The sequence below is a fragment of the Lepisma saccharinum genome, chromosome 12, assembly GCF_977018435.1.
Source record: "Lepisma saccharinum chromosome 12, izLepSacc3.1, whole genome shotgun sequence".
Lineage (NCBI taxonomy): Eukaryota > Metazoa > Arthropoda > Insecta > Zygentoma > Lepismatidae > Lepisma > Lepisma saccharinum.
Genome location: NC_139240.1, coordinates 55,277,615 through 55,304,269, shown reverse-complemented (window position 1 = coordinate 55,304,269; position 26,655 = coordinate 55,277,615). Strand labels below are relative to the sequence as shown.

At 38.6% G+C, this 26,655-nt stretch overlaps 1 protein-coding gene across 2 annotated transcripts in view; it reads left to right on the top strand.

Annotated features, from left to right (window-relative positions):
• Nucleotides 1–19,146, top strand: part of LOC145996115 (ras-related protein Rab-18-B-like) — a 45,565-nt gene extending 26,419 nt beyond the window's left edge. Inside the window, exon 5 of one of the 2 annotated variants that reach the window (XM_083132391.1) lies at nucleotides 17,224–19,146. In XM_083132391.1, the coding sequence (XP_082988517.1) occupies nucleotides 17,224–17,244 (21 nt within the window). In that variant the 3' untranslated portion in view covers nucleotides 17,245–19,146. Of the gene's footprint in view, nucleotides 1–14,795; nucleotides 15,807–17,223 lie in introns of those variants that run through there. The other variant, XM_083132389.1, reaches the window with a different exon arrangement.
• Nucleotides 19,147–26,655: the final 7,509 nt, after the last annotated feature.

Sequence of the window (26,655 nt, the reverse complement as noted above, 5' to 3'; positions counted from 1 at the left end):
CTAGAGCCAGGATTCGAAAAAAGAGAAGTGCCTTACGTGCTGCAAAGTAGCATATGTTTTCAACCGGATCTCAGTAATGTTGCTGATGTAAGCAACGAAGAGGACAATTCTGGTAAGCAAATGGAGGATTTACTCTGTTGTAAGGACACATTTTCTAACACTCGCATGATTGAATGCACGTCATGCAAGAAATAGGAACATGTAAATTGTAAGGGTCTTACAGTTATTCACTGTGTAATCTTCAGCTCTATGAAAGAAGACTATTACTGTAAGACATGCAAGCCAGAATTCAATCCATTTACTCTAAAAGCATACTTGGATACAGTAAATCCCAATATTGATCAAATTTTATCTGCTTTTCGCTTAAGTTTGGCCCAGCATGAGAACAGGTTACTTCAGAATACCAAAACTCTGGAGAATAGATTACTTCAGAACACTGAAGCCCTGGAGAATAGGTTGCAAGAAAAGTTGCTCCAGAATACCAAAACCCTGGAGAATAGGTTACTTCAGAACACTGAAACCCTGGAGAATAGGTTGCAAGAAAAGTTGCTCCAGAATACCGAAACCCTGGAGAATAGGTTACTTCAGAACACTGAAACCCTGGAGAATAGGTTGCAAGAAAAGTTGCTCCACAATACCGAAACCCTGGAGAATAGGTTACTTCAGAACACTGAAATCTTGGAGAATAGGTTGCAAGAAAAGTTGCTCCAGAATACCAAAACCCTGGAGAGTAGGTTACTTCAGAACACTGAAACCCTAAAGAATAGGTTGCAAGAAAAGTTGGTCCAGAATACCGAAACCCTGGAGAATAGGTTACTTCAGAGCACTGAAGCCTTGGAGAATAGGTTGCAAGAAAAGTTGCTCGAGAATACCAAAACCCTGGAGAATAGGTTACTTCAGAACACTGAAACCCTGGAGAATAGGTTGCAATAAAAGTTGCTCGAGAATACCAAAACCCTGGAGAATAGGTTACTTCAGAACACTGAAGGTTTGGAGAATAGGTTGCAAGAAAAGTTGCTCCAGAACACTGAAACCCTGGAGAATAGGTTACTTCAGAACACTGAAACCCTGGAGAATAGGTTGCAAGAAAAGTTGCTCCAGAATACCGAAACCCTGGAGAATAGGTTACCTCAGAACACTGAAGCCTTGGAGAATAGGTTGCAAGAAAAGTTGCTCCACAATACTGAAACCCTGGAGAATAGGTTACTTCAGAACACTGAAACCCTGGAGAATAGGTTGCAATAAAAGTTGCTCCACAATACTGAAACCCTGGAGAATAGGTTACTTCAGAACACTGAAACCCTGGAGAATAGGTTGCAAGAAAAGTTGCTCCACAATACTGAAACCCTGGAGAATAGGTTACTTCAGAACACTGAAACCCTAAAGAATAGGTTGCAAGAAAAGTTGCTCCAGAATACCGAAACCCTGGAGAATAGGTTACTTCAGAGCACTGAAGCCTTGGAGAATAGGTTGCAAGAAAAGTTGCTCGAGAATACCAAAACCCTGGAGAATAGGTTACTTCAGAACACTGAAACCCTGGAGAATAGGTTGCAAGAAAAGTTGCTCCAGAATACCAAAACCCTGGAGAATAGGTTACTTCAGAACACTGAAGGTTTGGAGAATAGGTTGCAAGAAAAGTTGCTCCAGAATACCGAAACCCTGAAGAATAGGTTACTTCAGAACACTGAAACCCTGGAGAATAGGTTGCAAGAAAAGTTGCTCCACAATACCGAAACCCTGGAGAATAGGTTAGTTCAGAACACTGAAACCTTGGAGAATAGGTTGCAAGAAAAGTTGCTCCAGAATACCAAAACCCTGGAGAGTAGGTTACTTCAGAACACTGAAACCCTAAAGAATAGGTTGCAAGAAAAGTTGCTCCAGAATACCGAAACCCTGGAGAATAGGTTACTTCAGAGCACTGAAGCCTTGGAGAATAGGTTGCAAGAAAAGTTGCTCGAGAATACCAAAACCCTGGAGAATAGGTTACTTCAGAACACTGAAACCCTGGAGAATAGGTTGCAATAAAAGTTGCTCGAGAATACCAAAACCCTGGAGAATAGGTTACTTCAGAACACTGAAGGTTTGGAGAATAGGTTGCAAGAAAAGTTGCTCCAGAACACTGAAACCCTGGAGAATAGGTTACTTCAGAACACTGAAACCCTGGAGAATAGGTTGCAAGAAAAGTTGCTCCAGAATACCGAAACCCTGGAGAATAGGTTACTTCAGAACACTGAAACCCTGGAGAATAGGTTGCAAGAAAAGTTGCTCCAGAACACTGAAACCCTGGAGAATAGGTTACTTCAGAACACTGAAACCCTGGAGAATAGGTTGCAAGAAAAGTTGCTCCAGAATACCGAAACCCTGGAGAATAGGTTACCTCAGAACACCGAAGCCTTGGAGAATAGGTTGCAAGAAAAGTTGCTCCACAATACTGAAACCCTGGAGAATAGGTTACTTCAGAACACTGAAACCCTGGAGAATAGGTTGCAATAAAAGTTGCTCCACAATACTGAAACCCTGGAGAATAGGTTACTTCAGAACACTGAAACCCTGGAGAATAGGTTGCAAGAAAAGTTGCTCCACAATACTGAAACCCTGGAGAATAGGTTACTTCAGAACACTGAAACCCTAAAGAATAGGTTGTAAGAAAAGTTGCTCCAGAATACCGAAACCCTGGAGAATAGGTTACTTCAGAGCACTGAAGCCTTGGAGAATAGGTTGCAAGAAAAGTTGCTCGAGAATACCAAAACCCTGGAGAATAGGTTACTTCAGAACACTGAAACCCTGGAGAATAGGTTGCAATAAAAGTTGCTCGAGAATACCAAAACCCTGGAGAATAGGTTACTTCAGAACACTGAAGGTTTGGAGAATAGGTTGCAAGAAAAGTTGCTCCAGAACACTGAAACCCTGGAGAATAGGTTACTTCAGAACACTGAAACCCTGGAGAATAGGTTGCAATAAAAGTTGCTCGAGAATACCAAAACCCTGGAGAATAGGTTACTTCAGAACACTGAATTGCTGCGTGAAAGTTTACAATGAAACTGTAAAGTTTGGGACACAAAATTGGTTAGGTTGCAGCAAAGTACTGAATAACTGATTGAAGGGCTGCAACATGTAGAAAATAAGTTGCAACAAGTTTCTGATTCTTGTCAGTCAGCTACTAGGTTACTAAATGAACATATAAATGAGGATGTAACTTTATTAAATTCGAAAGTAAGTGATCTTGAAACAAAACTAGACCACCATGATGAGTTAAAGCAACACATATCAAACCAGTTGTGCCAACATGAAGCTTCTATAAGTACACTACAAACAAATATGAATACTACGCAGGTAAAGTTGCAAGAATTTGATTCTATGCTTAAGGATTTAAATGAGAAATGCATTACCTTAGAGCAAAGTGATGTTATTTGTACTTATGGTTAGAGACGTACTATGAACAGAGACACATAGCATGCCAAACTGATACAAAATTAAATTCTAAAATAAAGCATGTTGCTTTTAGTGAATACAGAAAAAGCGAAAAATTTCATACAGGTTCCTCTGGCTATGATACATCTGATGCTGAAGTGGATTGTGCAAGGGAAAATCTAACCAAAATATGCAAGGGCAAATCTGCTGACAGTAAAGGTAGAAATAAATTTGGTAATGCTTTCACTTCGCAGGGCAAGAATACATATGCATTACGGCATTGTGTTTTAGATAAAACTGAATTTATTTATAACAATCCTACTGTTGACAACATCCATTGTACATTGAACGCTGGTGCCAAGACTGGAATCTGAAAATAAATCCTGAGAAATCTGTTTTTATGAGGTTTACCCTCAAATCCAATTTTACAGCACCATCCTATAGATTTTGCAACAAAATCATCTCGTTCGTACAACAGCACAAAGATCTTGGAGTCATTTTCGACAGCAAACTCACTTTCAGCCACCACATAGATTACATAACTTCGAGAGCCATGAAAACGCTTGGGCTAATTTACAGATTTACAGATATCACACATGTTTCTGCCCTCAAAACCTACTTTACATCGTGCGTCGTACCTATTCTTGAATATGGTTCCTGTATTTGGTCAATGGCCTGTGATAGCAATATAAAGAGAACGAACAAAGTGGTAAATTTCTTTATCAGAATAGTCAAACATAGATGCCCAGCCCTTGCAAACTTTTCCAAACATGAAATTCTATCCACTCTTCAAATTCACGATCCGTCCCTTCGCCGTCAAGTTTCAGATCTAACTTTTCTTTTCAAAATCATGAATGGACAACTTTTCACTAACGAACTCTTGCCACATCTTCACATCCGGATCCCACGTACCAACAGAAAATGCAACAACTTCTTTTATACAAAAACCTCAAGGCTATCCCTAGAACAAAGGTCATTTCTCTATAGGCTACAAACAAGGTACAATACACTAATTGATCCTCCAGGCTTCCATCTATCTAAGCAGGCTTTCAGAAATGCGTGCATCAAGCAGCTGAAGAAAAATTAATATTTGTTATACCCTTGATATTGTTTTATTATTATTGTTTAATTTTTATTATTTTTATTGTATTATTCTTGTTACATATGTGTGCGTGCTTCTCATTTGTTAATTTCTATTTTTCTCGCTGTTGATATCCTGATTTAAAATGGATTCTTTCTGTATTCAGGATTTCTCAAATAAATAAATAAAAAAAAAAATAACCATTCATGTCTTTCTTCGTTGGGCAGTTCTTTACTGTATGATGATAAGCATGTACATACTTGTGACATTGAAAATAATGTACCTAGTCTTTTATGTACTACAGACACATCGAAGCAAATTTATTCTACAGCTAGTAGAAATTCCATTCCCTCTAGAATTCACATTCCTTGTGATAATAAAGACAATTTCACAGGTCTTGAACCTTCAGTGTGTGGTTGCCAACCTAAAAGTACATGTCATTCCTTGATCCATGATCAGTTTCCTGATGACATAATATAAATCATAGTCCTTGTGCTAGAGAAAACTGTACTTATAATCCTATGTGGCTGAATAATGATTGTACATGGAATTCTTATAATCAGCGTGATACATGCTCTAATAGGTTTTCACGAGTCAGTGAACTCAGTCAACTGCCACATTTTGGAGGAGATGTTTCAAAACAGTCTGCTAGAGAGTTTATCGAACAACTAACTACAATGTTAAAAGTAATTGGTGTTCCTTCCAAGTATAAAATGTGTATAATTCGTAAGTGTTTTTATAATGTAGGCGCTTACTTGTTCAACAGTGAAAAGAAGAGTTTCACTCCTTATGAGGACTTTGTACATAAATTTCTTGATCAATTTGCTTCTAATGAGTTATTAGAAAGTCAGTTGACATTGTTACGATCTAGAAAATACAACCCAGCTTCAGGTTTATCGTTGGAAGCATACACTTTAAAAGTGTACTCTGCTTATTGCAATCTTGTGGAAACTCCAAACAAAGTTGAAGTAATACGAATGATTTTGAAATGGCTACCAAAGAACGTGGGCTGCCAAACATTACAGATCTTAAGCAACTGACGCAGAAATTAAGGACTATTGATTTTGTATTCGAGCGATAAGAATAAAAGTTTATCTTTGCCTGGTGATAATACAGATTCTGATGACAGGGCTAATAAGAAGAGGAGTTTCGACAGACCAAAATACTTTTGTCAGGCAAGTAAATGTTGAGCGAAATACTTATGATTCTACAACACAGACTGAAAATGCAGGAATCAATGTAAATCATCGCCCATCTCCCAGAAGATTTGAACGCAATCCATTAAGAAGGCAGTTTGAAAGGTCTGAAAGAACTAATAACAATGTAAATAATTCGAATTTCAGACTTGGCAATACCCCAAGGATTTGATAACAGAAGATATAGTAGAACTGGAAATTACAATCAACAGCCACTAGAGTATAGTAATGCATCTCATAGTTCACAGGATAATAGTGTTACAGTAAGCAGCACCCACTTGCAGCATAATTCTGCAAATATGGAACACCTAACTCTAACTGCTACTACTACCACAAGTGCACATTCTTCAAACTCCTTAAACAATTAAGGCAGGGTGATATGCTCCGATTTACCTTGCCACAAATATATGCAAAGGAGTTGAATAGTAGTATTAATGACCCTTATTTAGTACATGTTAAGGAATGTCTGAAGTATTATAATAAAATAAATCTTTAGGCATTACCAGAGATAAAGTTTTATCTGTAGCATTTTTATTAGAATGGTATGATTGTGAGCCAGAGTGGATTATGTCAGAAAACGATACTCCAATAACAAAAATTGAGGGGTGTAAGGGGTGACCTTCCACATAGTACGCCCAATTGTCAACCTCACTTCCACATTAGTGCACCCTGGACTGAAGACTAACGAGGCTCTGGCGACTGGCCCCATGGCCAGTATAATTTTGTTTGTATTGTCCTGTTGTCCTTATGTGCGCTGAGTGCCCGTTTACAGCCTCAGCTTTTAACAGAAGTCAGAACATTTTAAGATTTTTAATTATGCAACGTTAGAGTTGTTCTTTGTAATTATAAGGGGCTGGCCCCCGTATAATGTGACGGGAGCAAAATAGCCTAAGTGCTGACGCTCCCACAATTTTAAAATCAAATTCAAATAACAAAAATTGAGAATCCAGAAATACAACGTAAAATTGCGGATCTGTCTTTAAATTGTTTAATTGATACTGGAAGTCAGTGTAATCTATTAGATTATAAAATCTGGACAATCCTAAGTTCCATTATACAAGGAGGAAAATTGGAGCAATTAGAAGGAATTCAATTGGCATGCTTTGGAGGAGATCAACGTATAAAGGTAATGGGTTTCAAATATGTAACAGTTCAAATAGCAAATGCATTTTTCCACATGGGACTGTATGTTGTTAAACAGTTACATGCTGATTTAATTTTGGGTTCGCCGGTTCTGTGGCAATATAAGGCCATTATAAATTACAGCAACGCAACCGTCATGCTTTCGAATTCATCAGGTCAGGAAATTACTACTTCGTTTTTAGTGCAATCTCAAGATAGTCTTCCGTCAATGAAGGGAATAGTACCGTCGTGCAAATTAACAATTTCAACCACTTCACAAATTGAATGAAGGTCTGAAATCGTTTCGGAGGAGGATATTCGGCATGCAGTGTACATGAATAATACTGTTGCACCTGATTGTTTGGATCAGTTATTTCATCTTGTATGAATTGTTTATTGGTCCATTTTTGGAAATGGAAGTAAGAAAAAATTGTGCGACTGTAGTTTCTCTAAATGGAAAGGGAACAAGAAGTAGACAAAACATAGAAAACATTAAACCTTTTAATTGTTTGGTGGAGAAAAGAAAGGAGTTGTTAAGAAATACTGATTTCTCTTTTTAATTGTACATAAACTTTGAATTTGTTGTAATTTTGTGTAAAGACAAGTGCAGGTGTTTGCATTATGTATCTTATTATCATGTGTAAAACAGCATGAATTTATTATATCTGTTCTGTTTATTTACTGTTAATCATGATATTGTATTTTATGGAAGAACTTATGTCTGGCTTCTCCTCTCACAAGCCATGTATTTTATTTGTCTGACATTTCAATGTATCAAAGGTAAGTGCTTGAAAGCAGAAAGCCCCAGGAAGAACATGCAGTGCCTCGCGGGAAGAATGATAAGAAGTAATGTATGTAAGATGAATGTAATATGGTATACATATCATTATATTGAAGGACTTCATTTGCACCTATAGCTTCAAAGGGAAGAAGTGTTCCCGTGAAGAATATAACCCTTTAAATTAATATAAGACGGTTTTGAAATAACAATGATAATGAAGAGATTACAGTAAAGAAGAAAACTACTGAAGATGGCTGTAAGGAAGATGCAAAAGGAATGAGGTTGCTGTCAATGAGGTAGTAAAAGTAGTGAAGAAGATACATTGAAGATGTTAAGTTTGAACAGGGTGGCAACAGAGCTGGAAAACCAGGAAAAGTCAGGGAATTTGAGGTGTCAAAAAACGTCAGGGAAATGTCAAGGAATTTTGTCCTGATTGACTTTTTTTTATATATATTTTTAAGATATTGTTATGGAACACTGCACTGGAACACGAAATCTTGTTGCTAAGTTTCGGCCTCAACTTTTAGGCCCCTTTTATGCACAACACAACCACGGCGCCAGAAACCAATGATGGCAGGATCTCCTGAAAGAGAGAGAGATAAATTTCCGGAGGGGCAGAAAAATGTGATAAGCCTCTAAATATTACTAGGAAAATGCATTGAATTATCATTTTTTCTCGTCCGTTTAGGAGTAGTAAGGGGACAGAACTGTCAACAGATGGAGGAGATGGGAGCAGGTGGAGTCATCCGATAGTTGTCGGATGTCCTAGTAAGGCATTTTGTTGGACAAACTGAAGGAACATGGAAACAAATAGGCTCCATTGATGCATATGATTTTTGTGGAATATCGCCACTCGACAAAGTATCTAACTACAACATGCAACAGAAATTGCATGCATGGCAATCGTATGGAATTGATTTTTGTTGGATGTCTTCGCACTGCAACACACAACAAAAAGTACACGCATAAACAAGAGCAGCTATAGACTGCAAATATGCTGCTGGAATTTTATTACTCTTCTAGCTCACTTCACCTTATTTAATGTAGCAGTGCTTACGAAGGTTTCCTTTCATCATCGTGACATATTACTGGTTTCACACAAGTTAACATATGTTTACAATGACGTTGCACTATTCTTGGATATCAAGAAGAATCCAACAAAACGGGATATATATTGAATACTATCACGAAAAGTAAAACATAAACCTGCATTGGTGAACGTTATAAAAATTGGCAAGTGCACGCATGCTCCCAACCTCAAATTTACTACAACACTAGTATTGCAATGAAATTAACGCCAGTCTCTGTCCTGTCTGTTTAAACTCGTGAGAGATGGTCATTAATCTATCACTGAGTGAAGTTAATGTCCAATATTATGAAATAAAATGCTAATAATAAATACGTAAATATTTTAATATCATACTCGTATTTACTTGGTCATTCAATCATAAAATCACATCACTTTCTTCAAGAATTGACTTCTCTGCCAGCCCTGCTAAATTTTCACTTGCCATCTACTGATTTATACGAGGGGTGGCCAGAAAGTAATTTCAAATTATTATAGGTACATTGATTTTTCACAAACGCGAAAACCGTGAAAAATGGTAATTGCTGCGACGTTGTGTTTATGAATGTGCAGTGATGTCTGGACACATTTTTCGTCCATTTGAAATATCGAAATAATGCGAATTTGGCATAAAATGTGAATTGTTGGCATTTTTAGCGATTTTTTTTTTAAAAGAACAAAAAATTCCATGAAATCAACATTCTCGTCTCTTCTAGGCCATGTTTGTGTACATAGAACGTGCAAGTTTTCCAACATTTTAATCAAGAGTAAACTATAATGCTTGTAATACATGCAATAATTCCGACAGCTACATTAAATCATGTATTTCCCACGATTTTTTCAACTTCTGTCAAAACCATTTGCATCACAGAGCAAAGTGGCAGGGTTCTAACAGGAGATCGAGTGTGTATCTACCGTCACACGGAAGCCACATCTTCAGTATTTGACGTGCGGGATGTGTTCTGAATTACAAAGCTAAGTGCGCACCATCGGCATTTGACGAGCGAGAAATAATGGAGCTCAGTCATTAGGGCAACTGACTACCATGCGAGAGACCCGGGGTCGATCTCCTGCGGGGGAGAACCAGGAACTTTTCCAGCTATTCAAACTGCTCCGGTGCCCACCCAGCATCATATCAAGCGGGTACCTGGAGGAAAATTTGAGAGATAAAGGTAGCCAGGAGCGTGGTGCTAATCACATCACCACCACCTTCAGGCGTGGTCAAGAAACTGCGGGTCCCTAAATCCACACCCCCTAGATGCCTGTATGGCTTCGTTCCAAGCACAGGGGAACACTTTATTTTTATTTCCTCAAAAATCTGTTCCAACATATCAAACTGTCATGAAAATACATAGACCATGTGACTTACAATTTAAAATAATAGTTTAAAAGGCACAATGGAGTATTAAGTTGAGGTATATTTGGCAGAAAAAGTTCTATAACGAAACCGCGAATTTTGAAAAACGTAACACTAACAAGTCAAAAAAAGATAATGCCAATTTTTGGTGCCAGAATATATCTGTATTCAAGATATCAAACTCTCTCGAAGAGGCGTAGGCCATGTGACTTACTATTTGAAACAGTAGTGTAAAAACACCATGAAGGTATAATTTCAGATATTTGCCAGAAAATGTGCTAAAATGAAAATGTGAATTTTGGAAAAAATAACACGGAATAGTAAAAATTTAAAAAAAACTTGAGAAATACACCAATTTTAAAAAAATAACAAAAAATCAAGGTCCCTGCCGATTAGGCATAAATAGTAAATAATATCAGTTGTAATTTATTGCATTAGTAACAGCGAGTCCTAACCAAATTTTCGTCATAATAGCCACCGTTGTTCATGCATTTGTCGTAATATGGCACTAAATTTTGTATGCCCATGGCATATGTGTGTGACAGCAGACTGCAACTATCTCTACCGCAGTGTAGCTGTCAAATCCTTGTCCTGCCAGAAACCTCTTCAGTTCAACAAAGAGAGATGAAAATCGGTACATGCAAGGCCAGGGCTGTACAAGGAGTGATCCAAGATCTTTAACCTGAAGTGATGCAAAGGGCCCCTGTGTACTCAGCTGTATGGGGTTGTGCACATTCGATTGGTCTTCCGTGAATTGCCTGCACCATCGTCTGACCATACTATCACTCACGACGTCTGGTCTGCACACCTCACACGATTGCTGGTGGGTCTGTGCCAAATTCTGAGCATGCAAAAATCTGATTACTACACGTAGGCTACATCGCAGTCAGTGGGAGACTGTATGAGAGCTGCAATTTTTAATCTAGAACTGTCCTAAAATGGCTGCATTGCAACTCTACCAGATTACAGCTACATGCCACTTCTTCTTGCCCATAGCCAGGGGGGCAAAGCCCTACCCCCTTGCACTGCTGCCAGCCCCCTTGTCATTAGGTAAACTATTTTGTATTGTAATTTGTGTGAGGTGAATAGTAAAAATGTAGACAGCATATATGTATTGTTTGACTCACAACTTGATGAAAGATAAATCCACAGAACGTGAACAGCAGCTATTATATTCGTTCATCTTGTTTATGAGCCGAAGCATATGGAAGGGAACGAAGAGGCAGCTCAACATTTTTGCCAAAGAAATACAAGGTGAAGAAAGAGGGATATTATTGGAACTTGAAATAGAAGAAGAAGAAGACAAGATACCTAGATATATTGATGAAAAGGAAGAGAGGAGAAGAAATTGAAACCGCTTGTCATCAGAAGAAGTGTGCAGCAGGGGTGTTCTGCCACAAAAGAAGTGATGTGAGGTGACAAAAATAAATTTTATAAAGAATATGGAGGACAGAATAAAGAAAATATGCACAAAGGAATGTGAAAAATAAATAGCCTATGGAAACAGCTGGAAAAGAATGGCTATGAGAAGCAGGATAGACCGGACATAAACAGAAGAAGGAAGAAAAGAGGAAGGGGAGAATTGGAGGAGAAAAAAAAGAGGAAGAGAAAGAAAAAGAGAGAAGGTTTGGAATAAGGAGTATGGGGAAGACCACAGAAAAGATATGCAAAGTGCTTAGGAAAGCGGGCATTAAAACTTACAGGAAGGGAGGGAGAATCATCTTAGGAATAGCGAAGAATGCAAACAAGAAAAAGGAAAACAGGGAAGAGGAAGGGATTATCTATGAAGTAAAATGTAAAGAATGTCAGAGTGTGTACATAGGAGAAACGAAAAACAGACTGAAAGACAGGTTCAAACAACATAGGGATGATGTACGACTTAAGAGAGAGAGAAATGTGATATTTAAACACACGAGAGAAACAGGATATGACATAGAGTGGGATGAGGCTAAGCAGATAGGAAGGGAGAAGAGAATGCTAGTGAGAAAATGGATGGAAGCCAAGGAAATAGAGAAGAAAGGTGAAGAAGACACAATGAACTGGAATGGGGGACTGAAGTTAAACAAAGAATGGAAGAAGGTGTTAGAAAGAGTGGAAAGGACAAGAGAGAAAGAGGAGAGGAGAAGGAAGAAAAATGAAGGAAAAAGAGCATGAGATATAAAGCCCAACCACATTCTATATGCAAGTAAATATGTTTAGCCTTTTAGGTGAAAGTACAGTTGACAAGAGAAAGCCACCTGCTAGAAAGTTCCAGAACAACTTTCTAATAGTCTGGAGGGAGTAATGTTTGTGTATATACCGTGCGTCCATTTCGATCTTCAGCCGAGAGATCGGGAGAAGCATGGTGGGCAGCGCTGACGGAGATGCCGACATTTGCGGCCTGTAATGCCCGCTTATTTTTATAGACATATGCAGACATTTATATAAATATTGCAAAACGTGCACTAACCTGTGTTATAACACGCAAAAGTTCTGTAATTCATCCAAGTTCTGCTCTTATATACACAAATAAATACGCTATAGAAACGATGTTAAGAGCCACAGATAATAAAGCATTTTAATCATAGTTTTGACCAGTAACGTCCTGCTTAAGTTTATATCCTTGAAAGAGTTTTGTGACCATGGGAATCGTTTCTAATGTGCAACACTGTATCAAGATTACGCTGCAGACGAAACTGTTAAAAGTCAATGGTTTTCGTGAGCTTCCTTGCAATCCGAAATATCCGAGCTAGAGTTTTTTTGTTCCTTCGCAACTAGATGAAGACAGAGTTGTGAATATAGTGGCGAGCAATGTAAACCAAGAGCGTCTTAATTTCGTACTGTACGCAAGAGTGTTATTCTTGGTTAGTTGCAGTTACTTGTTTGTGTGTTGTGTCAGTGAGACGATTGGAATGCCAGCCGCAAGGTTCACGTTAGAACAAAGATTTTTTTATGTATGACACGTACGTGAAAACAGACTTGTGCCAAAATGTGTGTAGGCAATTTGTAGAGAAATTCCCAGGCGTTTCAACTCCACACAGAGATACGGTTAGACATCTTGTCCTTAAATTATGAGAAACTGGATCGTTAAATTTTAAAACACCTAAGGAAAAACGACGGATTCTAACCGAAGCAAAACTCGATGATATTGGTGCAGCGTTAGAACGTTCTCCAAACAAACCTCTACGCCGTGTTTCACAAGAGGTGGGCGTGTCAAAATCATCGGCACATACAGCCACTAAGCTACTAAAATTAAAACCGTACTCTTATAACACAGGTTAGTGCTCGTTTTGCAATATTTATATAAATGTCTGCATATGTCGATAAAAATAAGCGGGCATTACAGGCCGCAAATGTCGGCATCTCCGTCAGCGCTGCCCGCCACTCTTCTCCCGATCTCTCGGCTGAAGATCGAAATGGACGCACTGTATAATGCCCTGTTTTTGTATCTTGTTACTTTTGTACCAGGTGGTTATAATTAAAGTGACGGTGTTCAGAGTGGTACAGCACGGGCTGTAATGAGAGTAGCAGTCTGAAACTTCGTAGATATGCTAATGAAGCAATGCGCTCGCGAATTATGCCAAAAAAAAATAGTTCCAATTCTCGCCACCAGGGTAAAAAGTGGCGCTGTAAGCAGTCAAAACGTGGAATTTTCCATAACTCTGACGTCAAAGTCGGTGAAATTGCCTAACCATTGTGTGAGCTCCCTGGTTGTTGTTGGTGACGCTTGTTGCTTTTTCCTTTAGTAATGTTCATGTAATTCGAATAGTGAAATTGTAGCGATATTTTATTACAAAGAGTATTGTTTTCTGCAATTTATAGTGTTTTTCCTGTAACTATACCAAGTTTTGACTGCTTACAGCGCCATTTTTTACCCTGGTGGCGAGAATTGGAACTATTTTTTTTTTTTTTTTTTTCATAATTCGCGAGCGCATTGCTTCATTAGCATATCTACGAAGTTTCAGACTGCTACTCTCATTACAGCCCGTGCTGTACCACTCTGAACACCGTCACTTTAATTATAACCACCTGATACTTGATACAGAGTCTGAAGAAGACCTTGCTAGAAGGTTGAAACGTTACGTTTAGTTTATGTTTTTAATAAAATAAATTACTGCCTTGGTCAGCATATTTATTGTTTCATAATCATGGAAACAAGGCTTAATGGTGTTATAATCAAAGTATGATGTCAAGGTTTTCAACCGGAGGAGGAGGCTATTGCAACAGTTTTTTAATTCAAAGACATTTTTGCAATTCTATTTTGTTATTTGGTTTTGTTTTAATCTGAAAAGAACAAAGAAAATTCTGTTGTACATACTTTATGTATTTTTGTATTTTTGTACATACTTTATTCAATGTTCATGTTATTTTGTTTTGTTATTCGTTACTATGGTGACTAGAAATTGGTTAATATACTCATGTGTTAAGTGACATTTGAAAGGTTATTTTAATTTAATTATTGCAACAAACTGCTCCACACTGGGGACATTTGCACAGTCCACTCCATGACGAGAGCTTCACAGAACACACTCCTCTGCTGTGGGAGAAGTCGAAATGACATGCAGAATGCTTGCTCACATTGGTTATTAGTGGCCTTGAGAATTGGTTGTATAGGGTATGCCAAAAAAATTGTAATAGTGTTTATGGTAAGACTAGGTACATTACTGTAAAAAAGATGCATAACAAACTCTTCGTATGTGAAAGCATTTACCAACAACAGTGTTCTCTTTCCATTCTTAATATGAGGGAATCATGAACAAAAACTGTTACCAGTATCACTTAAACAGCACACTCTGTTTCAGATAATCCAAACACCAGGATTATGGGAAGCACAGAATCATCACGGTAGTATAGTGCCTCCTCAGGGAAGTTGGGGCAGATGCAGTATACTTTAGCAAATTGTTTGCAGTCGATCGACGCAGAGGATCCAGATTACAATGACGTCAACGGAAATCCTTTGAGCAGGAAATGATCTGATAGCTTGTTGCATGTGAATATTGTTTCGTCACGTGCAGCAAGTGAAACCTGAGGCCTTTTATTATGATAATATGTCATGGAAGTAGAAATATGAATGTGATATCTTGTGATTTATTTTACAGAGAGAGGGGGGAGTTAGTAGCTTATTCTTTTCCACATGTTGCCCCCTCTTGCCGATGTTACAGCTCATGCTCCATTTCTGCCAGAAGTGCATGATTTCGCTTGAATGCAAAATGTTTCGATGGGAGCTAAAATATTGTGAAAAACAACTATTTCATTTGGTTCTATGTAAGGGTTGGAATTATTCCAAGTACAACATACTCCACAGTTTTTCAGGGGAAAAGATGCATGTTATACATGCATAAACATGGTATCTTTTTTACTATAAATTTACAGTGTAATTATTATATAATGTGAATAATATGGTTGAGAAAAGTAAATGGTGCATATAGATACATATGGAATGATGACAAATTATTTCAGAGAACATTAAAAAAGTACTGAAGTGACTGACCTGCTGCTTTTAGCAGTACATTTGAAACCTCAAGTTGATACCCAAAGAACCTGTAAAACATGAAAATGTAAAATCAGGATTTCACTGTATTTGTGAGTCTTATAGCACTGTAGTATTTATTCTTTATGCTGTGCATCCATATATCTTAATTCTGCATCTATTTTTGTGAGATCTGCATTGATTGCATTTTGCTAATACATACTTGATACTGAAGTGAATGACTGTGTGCAGCATTTGTTTATCTTTAAAAATTGGAATGAATAGACAATAATTCCAAGAATCTAGACAATGTGATCGTAAGCCTATATATGTAGGCTTGTGTGGTATACGAGGTGTGGCAATTAAATAACAAGACTGGTGTCATAACCGTGATGTATTGCAAGAAAGTTACAATTGACTGGTATCCCCTTCAATATACTCCCCTCCCCTATCAATACACCGCTGCATACGTGTCTTCCATTGTTCAAAGCAATGCTGTAGGTCATCAGATGTCACACTGTTCAACAACTCTGCCGTTTTTCGTTTCACCTCTTCCACGGAGTGAAAATGTGTTCCCTTCAATGCACTTTTCACTTTTGGGAAGAGATAAAAGTCACAGGGGGCCAGGTCTGGGGAATACGGAGGATGGTCGAGCACAGGAATGCGCTTGGCGGCTAAAAACTGCTTCACAGAAAGGGCATTATGGGCAGGCGAATTGTCCTGGTGGAGGATCCATGCATCGTTCTTCCACAAATCCAGTCTCTTCTTCCTTATTCTTTCCCTCAGTTTGCTTAGGACTTCTTTGTAGTAGGTCTGATTCACCGTTTGACCCTGAGGCACCCATTCAGTCATGATGATACCCCTGATATCGAAAAAAACGATGAGCATTGCCTTCAGTTTCGACTTGCTCATTCGTGCTTTTTTCATTCTTGGCGATGTGGGAGTCTTCCAGTGCATGGATTGACGCTTGGTCTCGGGATCATATTGGAAAATCCATGTTTCATCACATGTGATGACACGTGTTAGCAATTCTGGGTCTGCTTTGAGTCGTTCCATGATGTCACAGCAAATGGTCTTTCGATTGTCTTTTTGGTCCTGAGAGAGGTTTTTCGGAACAATTTTTGCACACACTTTTGTCATGTTTAAATTCTCATGCAAAATTTGTCTTACTGTCTCTTTGTTAATGTTCATCATGTCTGCGAGCATCCGAATGCTCAGACGTCTGTCTTTCCGCACAAGTTCATGAATTTTTTGAACATTGTCGTCCTTTCTTGAACTCACAGGGCGGCCGGGACGTTCATCATCTTCAACCTCCTCCCTCCCTTCTGAAAATCGTTTGTGCCATTCGAACACTTGCGCACGTGACATAGCATTATCACCATACACCTCTTTTAACATTGCACAACATTCCGTCGGTGTTTTTTTAAAATTTCACCAGAAATTTGATGTTAATGCGCTGCTCAACTTTATTGTCCACCATGATTCCGGCACTACTACAGAACACTGTCCTCTTCAAGCAAGCCTGCAAAGAAAAGAAAAGCTTTCAGAATCATGAAACAAACAGTGGGTGCGCATGAAGGTTCAATATCAACAACACATCAATAGCTACCTCCCCCCCACTATCCTACGCGACAGGAGGTGCGCAGTCTCGTTATTTAATTGCCGCACCTCGTATATGTACTGGTTGTTGACAACTCAAATAAAGTTTCAGGTTTGTGGTTTTTCACACTAGTAATAGTTATTTGTTACTGATTTTTCAGAGGAATTGCATCTATTTTTAATGGTAAACATGCGTGTGAGAATGTGGACAATGTCAGTGGGACTGTCATTTCTTCATCACTGAGATGGATCAAGATATCACATACTTGCGATACATGAATGTTCTAAGTTTATTAAATTAAATGAAAAAGTTATAAGTTTTTGTTTTTTACCATAAGATGCAGTCTCTCACCATAAAACCCCAACAGACTTCCACAGCCTGTAAAGGACACCAAGATGAATTATTTTGTGTGATTATGTTTTTCTCGTTAAACCTGTCTCTACGCTACGAGTGAGTGTTTCCCTACATGTTTCAGTTGTTGTTCCAATACATAAAAAGGGAGATAAGTCCAATCCAAGTAATTACCGTCCAATATCACTTGTGCCTATTCTATCAAAAATAATAGAACACTGCGTACATATTCAGCTACATGAGTATTTTTCAAATAATAATTTATTCACAAATGCTCAGTGTGGTTTTAGAGCTCATTCATCTACCACAAAAGCAAATGAAAGCATTGTTGCAACAGTACTGGATGCTTTTGAATCTAAACTTTCTGTGAGTGCAACACTTATTGATTTAAGTAAGGCTTTTGATTCAGTTTCACATCAAATGCTGATTAAAAAGGTACGCTCTTATGGTATCCTAGAAGCTGAACTCTCTCTCATAAAATCGTATCTATCAAATAGACAACAGATGGTCAGTATAAACAGTAAACAACCGAATCTAAATATTGAAAGCGGAGTGCGTCAAGGTTCTGTTCTTGGTCCTTTCCTTTTTAACATTTATGTAAATGATCTACCCATCTTCATACCCCATAAAACAGTTTTGTATGCAGACAATACTACTTTCCTCACAATTGGCAATAATAAATACATACTTGAATAACTGGACGAAGAAGTAGAAGAGAAGTCCACTCTCTGGTTTGAAACTAATCAATTGAGTATTAATCAAAACAAACAGAGAAAATAATCTTCACCCTAAATAAGTACATTGAATATACCTCAGTAAAGCTTCTTGGTCTACATCTAGATTCAAAATTATCCTGGGATGTGCAAACAAACAAATTATGCTGCAAACTGGCCAGAGTCATCTTTTTATTAAATAAACTTAGATCCTGTGTAAGTGAAAATTTATTTGTACAATCTTATTATGCTTTGTTTAACACCCATTTAACATACGGGGTTTTGTTATGGGGTAACTCGTCAACTGCTGGCAATGTATTCATTTGGCAGAAAAAGGCAGTAAGAAATATGGCTGGAATATTCAACCAATCTGTTTCATGCAAACCTCTTTTCAAACAATATAAAATAATGACTGTTCCATGCCTATACATATTTAGCTGCCTAATGTTTATCAAAGAAAATATTCATAGATTCAACATAAGACACACTGTACAGAAACACAACACAAGATTCAGTTATAAGTTGGACACTACCAACCAGGCTAAGCAAAGTACAAAACAATTACTAACACATGGGAATAAAACTCTTCAACCAGCTGCCAGGGACAGCCGACTATGCACCTCTTGAAAAATTTAGAAAGGTTCTGCAAGACTTGCTAAGAGAAAAGGTTTTCTACTCAATAGATGAATTTATTCTGCACTCTGAAGAAGATTTAAATTTCTAGAACTTTTAATATGTGCAATACTATTCTCTCCATACTCACCCTATGTATTTATTATATATATAAGCTTGTTATGCTATTCTTGTATTGAGTTTTATATTTAGATATATATATATGCTATTCTTGTATTATGTCTTATATTTGTATGTTTATACTATTCTTGTATGAGGTATGTCTAATATTTGTATGTTTATACTATTCTTGTATTATGTTTTATATTTGTACCAATGACGACATCTATTGCATTATTGTAATGCTTAATGATGAATAAACATATTGATATTGATTGATATTGACATTGAAGAACTTTGTTTTCAGTCTTGAGAATTCAGATGATCCGATATCTGGAGATAACAGATTTGATGAAAGATTTGTAGAAAATCCGCACATTGAAATACAAAAATGATGAATAAAATAATATGTGGATATATCGTAAAATGAATAGATGATAAAATGTCAAGATAATGCACACATTCTGATATCTGGATCATTCTGTAATCCAAATGTTGGATATCCAGATAATCTGCATATTCCATATCCGGATATATGAAATCCAGAAAGAAAATTATCCAATATCCGGATAAAATTTTACCCCTGATATGATCATCCCTATTATGCAACAGAGATTAAAGTTAATTTTTTTTCTGTTGGAAAATGACAAAATTTTTGCTAATGTACTGACACTGTGAAACCAATCAAGGAAGTGTCCAACCTATGGAGTGTAAAGGTTGCTGGATGAAACACATGAAGCCTTATCTTATGCAGCAGTGCCTTCCGGATGGCACAGTGGTAATGTCGTCGCCTTGTAATGTGGAGGTCCCGGGTTCGATACCCAGTGGAGGCAAATAGTGGTTCGGATCCCACTTTAAACTGTAGGTCCAGCCCCGATTAGCCTTAATGTGTATAAAGTGGACTTAAAACACCAACTCAATCAAACCTTATCTGATGCAAAAGCTTAAACTAGAATTGCAGCATGGTGCTGACACATGCATGCATCATTTAAGGAGAAAGAATTGAAATCTCAGCATATTGCTTTGAGTTAAATTTTAGCTGATTCCAACCATTAAACTACACTGCATTTCTGCTTGTTGTGCACCGTGGCAGTACAGCCTAAGATTTAAGGCTTGGGATCGGGCTATGCGACATGTGCTGGTTGAAATCTCCTGGGGGAAGCGTAACATCTTTTCTCCCGAGATGTTGACCTGTGCATGGGACTGATGGCCACCCATCATTGTGAGGAAATTGACTAGCTATGAATGAATAACATAACGCAGTCATGGAAATCTACGATGACGACTGGGGGTTCTTCGTGCTGACCACACAAAACCCCATAACTGGTTGGATGATCGCCCACCTCGGCTGGGGCTGACATTTGGTAGGTCCTTCAAGGGCTGTTGCACCACTACAGGTAGGTAGGTAGCATTTCTGGATGCATGCTAGATAAGATAGAAAATGCCATTTCTTGAGAGCAAAGCGTTACTCAGTAAACTTGTTTGCCTTGATTTGAATTGGAAATGTTTTGTAACAGTTTTTTTTTTTTGGGGGGGGGCTTTTTTTATTTTTTTACACATAGTGTTTCAAATCAATGAAAATACATTACTCTGTTTTCATTTTTCTTGTTCCACAGCTTTCATGACACGCACATCTCAATTTGAAATACTGTAAAACTTCTCCTAACGAACACCTCTGAATAGCGGACACCTCTAAATTATGGACATCTTAAAATTCCCCGGCAGAAATACATGGGGTTTAATGGCAATATTACTTCTCAATAACGGACACGGACACTGAAAACTACCTCCCCAACACAAATAAAACTTCTTAATAACGGACAGCCTGAAAGAAAACGGTTGCAATTCCTGTAATTTGACATAACAATGGCCAGTATTTCGAACTAGCGTGCATTGTTTCATGTTACACCAAACATATTTCTTTTTAAAAGTGCAGACATTAGACAGGATTCTTTGTGGTTATCTAGAGAAAAGTGTGTCAGTTCAGCTAATTAGAACTTTAAGATTCAGAAAAATATACACTGGTCAAAACAATTAGGGGAGCAAGCAAGAAATCCCAAAACCAAAGTTGGAAAGTCAAAAGTAGCAATGTATGTTGATGAAGTGAGTGTGTCCTCAACCAGTACAATTCATCTGTGATGAATCATCAGCATGAAGAGCTCTCTAGTGACACCATAAGGCACGTGGCAGAATTTGTGATATGAGGAGCAATCACGAGGTCACTTGGGAACACCGGTTGTGTGGTGCTGGCGGACCGTAAGTGCAGGTGGGATTCAGTTGAGTAGTGTTGAATAGGAACGATGGCAGAGCAACACGATTTAGGGGAATCTAGTGCATGGAGAGCCATTGGGAGGATTGAAGCAGGGCAAACACAACGTGAGGTGGCTGCAGCCCTTGGTGTGTCACGCAGTGTCATTTCCAGGTTGTGGACACGATTTCAACAGACAGGTACAGTACGAAGGAGGCCTGGGCAAGGTCGCCCACGGTCAACAACAGTTAGGGAAGACCGGTACTTAGCATTGTAGGCTCGCAGGAATAGGCAGCAAACTGCAACTGACTTGCAACACGGCCTTGTTTTGGCAACAGGACGAAGAGTCTCGGGCCAAACTGTACGAAATCGCCTGCGGGAAAGGGGTCTTTATGCTAGAAGACCAATGGTGTGTGTCCCTCTGAATGCCCAACACCGTAGGGCCAGCAGACAGTGGGCTGTGGAACATCGTGAGTGGGGACATGGAGAGTGGAGTTCAGTTCTCGTCTCGGATGAGTCGCGTTTCAGTATCCAGTCAGATAATCGACGCATTCTCATCTGGAGGGAACGTGGGACTGTCAATTATCTCGCACATGTGCGCGAAGTGTCTCAGTATGGTGGCGGTGGCTTAATGGTATGGGCAGGGATCAGTGTTGGTCGACGTACCCCCCTGCACATTATCCGGAACGGTACTTTGACAGCCTTACGGTACCGGGATGATATCCTCAGGCCTCATGTTGTCCCAATGGCTGCAGATATCGCTGATCGTTTCATTTTTGTGGACAATAATGCCCGACCTCACCAAGCACGTCTGGTTGACGCCATGCTACGGGATGAGGGTATCGAAGGAATGGTATGGCCAGCGTCCTCCCCAGACTTGAATCCCATTGAACATGTGTGGGACACACTCGGAAGATGCATTGCTGCTTGGCCAGCGCCGCCTACAACTCTGCAACAGTTGGAAATGGCCCTTCTGGAGGAATGGAGGTGAATGGAAATTGTGAATATCCTGCAGGCTGTCGTTGATAACCTTATTGGTTCCATGCAAAACAGATGTGCAGCTGTCATAGCAGTTCATGGCGACCACACGCCTTATTAGAAGTATGGATCTGTTGCGTATCTGTCCATTTCTGTTGTCTTTTCACCGTGCTGTTCTCCTGATTTTGTGCAGTACCTTGCAGAAATCACCCCTAGAACTCGGTTGTGCTAATGACTCAATAGACATGTATTGTACTGGTTGAGGACACACTCACCTAATCGAAATACATTGCTACTTTTGACTTACCAACTTTGGTTTTGGGATTTCTTGCTTGCTCCCCTAATTTTTTTGACCAGTGTAGATGATTATTTTGGACAATCTGGGTCTGGCCATAAATAGTTAGAGCCTATTTAAAATGAAAGCATTTTGAATGCAGTAATTTAACAAAGGATTACACTACGTGTACTGTATTTTCTTTTTTGAAATTTGTAATGTATGTAGGTATACTTTAGTAAATTTAAATTCACCATATGTAGTACAGTATTTTGTTCCTTGAATGTAGGGGAGAAAAAAACATTATGTTTGTAAAGTACATACTGTAATATGCTCATCCTATTGTGTAACATCCTTCACTTTTTTCTGAATAGTGGACACTTCTTAATAACAGACATTTATTTTTCCCACAGGCCTGTCCGTTATTGAGAAGGTTTACTGTACTTTTGACAAGGAATTCATACCTAGACATAAGCAAGAGTTAACCAATGTTAGTTTAGTTCATATTTCAGTAGGCTTATTAAGTATAGGTGGTGGACCCATAAGAAAATTGAATGCAATTTATTCTTGCAGTACAGCCACACCACCTAGTGACTAGGAGTGTAGAGATATCAGTTTATCAGCAGCAGTCATATGAGCTGCATTTGAACATTTTGCTATCAGTCAAATGCCGTTATGTCTTACCTCTCAGACTTCCAAAATGGCATGATCATTGGAGCATGCCTAGCTGTAATCAGTAGGGGTGTGTGGGATCCCGACCAGCAAATGACTTCGGACTTTTCAGAATTCCAAGCAGTCGGGGAAATACCAAATGGTCGTTCGAAAAAGTTGTTAATTCTAGACGTTTTCTGCATTGTAAGTGTCTGGAATGGATCGGAAATTGTTAGTTTTTATTGCATAAATGCAAAAACAATCACTTAAGGTGAAAGTGACATGTAGAATTTGAGATTTCCAGATCTTAAGCAAGTTTTGAACATTTTCTATCCCCGAAAATTTCCCTACTTACAAGGGAGGTTATCTAAGTGTCCCCCTCCGATTTCCATGAAACTTGACAGGTGTATAGAGGGGCTCAAAGGAAGAAATACATGTTTTTTTGTTTTGGCTAAAAAACTGTTCTAGGGGTCACCCCTGTCTCAAGTGTTAAGATGAGGACAAATTAAAGTGGGGATCTGACCCCCGTGTGTCCCCCTTCGATTTTCATAAAACTTGGCAGGTGTATAGAGGGGCCCAAAGGAAGACATACGTGTTTTTTTGCTTCGGCTTAAAACTGTTTTAGGGGGCAAAACCTGCCTCAAATGTCAAGATGATGACAAATTGACGTAGGGATCTGACCCCTGTGTCCCCCTCCGATTTCCATGAAATTTGGCAGGTGTATAGAGGAACCCTATGCTCCCTGTTTCTTCCTATGCCATATTTATGTGGTTTTGGGGTCAGATCCCCACTTCAATTTCTCATCTTGACATTTGAGTGGGGGGTGGGGTTGCCCCCCAAAACAGTTTTTTAGCTGAAACACAAAAACATGTACTTCTTCATTTGGGCCCCTCTATACATCTGCCAAGTTTCATGGAAATTGGAGGGGGACACTTAGATAACCTCCCTTGTTAGGAAATTGTGAAATTTTCTCATCCCAATCATCGGGATTTATAAAATTTCCCATCTTGAACAAAATATTCTGTCCCGCCACTTCTAGTAATCAGTGGCGCCGATTGGGTATAAAACTGACAAAGCCAGGTTACTTCCCCTTGGTATGTAAGGTTTAGCATAGTGTGGTAGCAAAAGTGGGGAACAACTGCCACCCCTAATTGCCCCCACTGTCAGTGATGAAACCAGTCAATCTTGTGAGGGTTGCAAAAAGCACAGTGTGGATTGTGATGACAATCTATAGTAAAGAAGGCAAGATGTCATCTTCGAAACAGAACAGTGCTTGTATCTTGCAGACAGAGAGGGACGGTTAAGAAGTTAAGTACAAAATTGAAAATGCACATGTTCCAAATTTCATTCATGAGATGTTTCTAAATAAAACTGTAAGTGTACTTGCTTGCAAGTAATTCATTCTCATGACAAGTATGTTTGAAAATGTTTGGTAGTACGTATAATAAGACTTATGTATTGAGAGTTCATAGTTTGTATCTAATGCAAATAAACATGACTCATTTGATTTGTTAATATGAGGCTATTCTTTTCTTTACAGCTGTTCATTGTTCATAAGTGTTACTATTGTGTTGATAGTTGCAAAATTAACATATTTTTTTTCATATGTATTTAAGTTATGTATGGCTGGCTGATTTAAATCAACTCTGTTTTAAAACCATGGTATCATTAATATTATCATGAGAATTATCACAGGATTCGTTTTCATTTGAGAAAGTGGAAAACTTCACCTGCTACTTTAAAATAGTGCTCGAAGTGGAAATTGCTTGGTGGGAGGCTTGTTTCATTCCATGGGGAGACAATGACGTAAGTAGGGGATGTCTCCCACACTTTTCCTTACTTTGAGTTCTTCTTTAAAAGGAACACCACTTTATATGAACTATCTTAGCTCCAACAAAAATGGAAACTAAACTGGGTGTCAGGGTAGGAACAGAGCACTTCGATGTTTCTCGGAAATTTTAAGGAGTGGCCTTCTCCCCCGCTCGTAAGTCATCAGCATGAGGGTCGGGTGTCATTGGGACGGCCGCGTTGGTTGCAAGCAGTATATCCAGCTCAAGTAGTTTGTATCCAAATTAAAGAGCGACACTTTTACAACAGTAAACACTCACATACAAACAGTTACCACAGTACCAAATCAGACAGAGCGCAACACACCGCCAAATGAGGATAATAATGGCGGGGAAGCATGTGCAGATTATCATATCTCCGAGCAAGTAGTAGTATTCGCACCAAATAACCACTGATTGATTGATTGGCTTTATTTTGAATTCGCTTTTTATGCAATTTTTGGCTAATTTGCGAAGATGGGATGAGTGATGACATGATGAAATTGATGAATGGACACTCACAAACACCCATACCCATGCCGAGATTTGGACCCGGTCCCTGGTGTCGTAGCGCGATGTGCTAACCACTCCGGCAAGGGAACCGGCACCAAATAACCAAATAAAAATAGGAACGTACCACTATAGAACTCTCAACATGTTAATAGTAATTATCTTCATAAATTTTCCGATATGATTTCTTAGGTTCAGAGTCATTTTATCCGATTTCGTGAAGACCAACCATAAAAAAATTAAATTCTGAACATATGTAAATACAGTTTTTTATAACGTTTTTGTTATTGTTGCCATTTTTGGCTCCTACGTTTGTATACATCGTCCCTGAAATACGCCACTGAAAAGGCGTGTGGGGTTGCAAATATATATTCGAGCTTCTAAAGAATAATTATGTTCTTATGGCATGGAGTCGTTGTTATTTAAAGTCAGTGGCGTGTCCAAGGAAGGTAGGGTTGGTGGGGGTTATAACTCCCTCCCCCATTAGTCCAGTATTCCTAAAAGGAACGTCGGAAGCGGGAAAAGTCGTCAAAATTAGGGCTGAATACTAAACAAAGTATATCCCCCCCCCCAACACACACACACACACACTTTAAGAAAATACGGGACACGACACTGTTTAAAGTATCATTAATTTTATTCATTTAAAATAGGAAGAAAATATTATTATATTATAATAGAATTATTGAAAAACTAGCGCCGTACTAAACTTATAAACTTAACAAAAGTACACTGATTACTTTCCTTAATTTAGCGAGGCATACGCGTATTATCTTCGTTGCAGAGCAGTTTCAGCTTTTGGAGTATTCTAATGTTTTACACAGTGCAGTCGAAGAAACTTGAGAATAGTGATGTTTATCATGGAGCGTCACACTCCGAATAAACATCTGTGGATGTTTTACAGTGAATATATTGGATATACTGCAAGTTTCTTCGTATTTGCGATGGTTATTGTCCTCCGTATAATGTGTCATTGCTATGTGTTGACGAGTCTTTGAGGATGGCGACAAAACTCCGTTCCAGAGGTGGCAATACTTGCAGGAAGGAAGGAACTTTCCGCAGAGCTCTACAGAGTTGCCAATTGTCTAAGTAGCTTCGCCCATCGGTAGTCAGAGTGCGTTTTTGTGTAAAAATATTGGCTATTAATAAGTGCGGCTTGTTATAGCTAATTCTTGTGTAATTTTTCTGCAGAATTGTTTGGTGAAGGTGATATGCAATAAGAGGAACCGGCACATTTTTATTATTTGAGTGCGAGTGTTTGTTTGATTGTTTATGTTTGTGTTTGTGTACTGTGGCCTGGACTGAAATT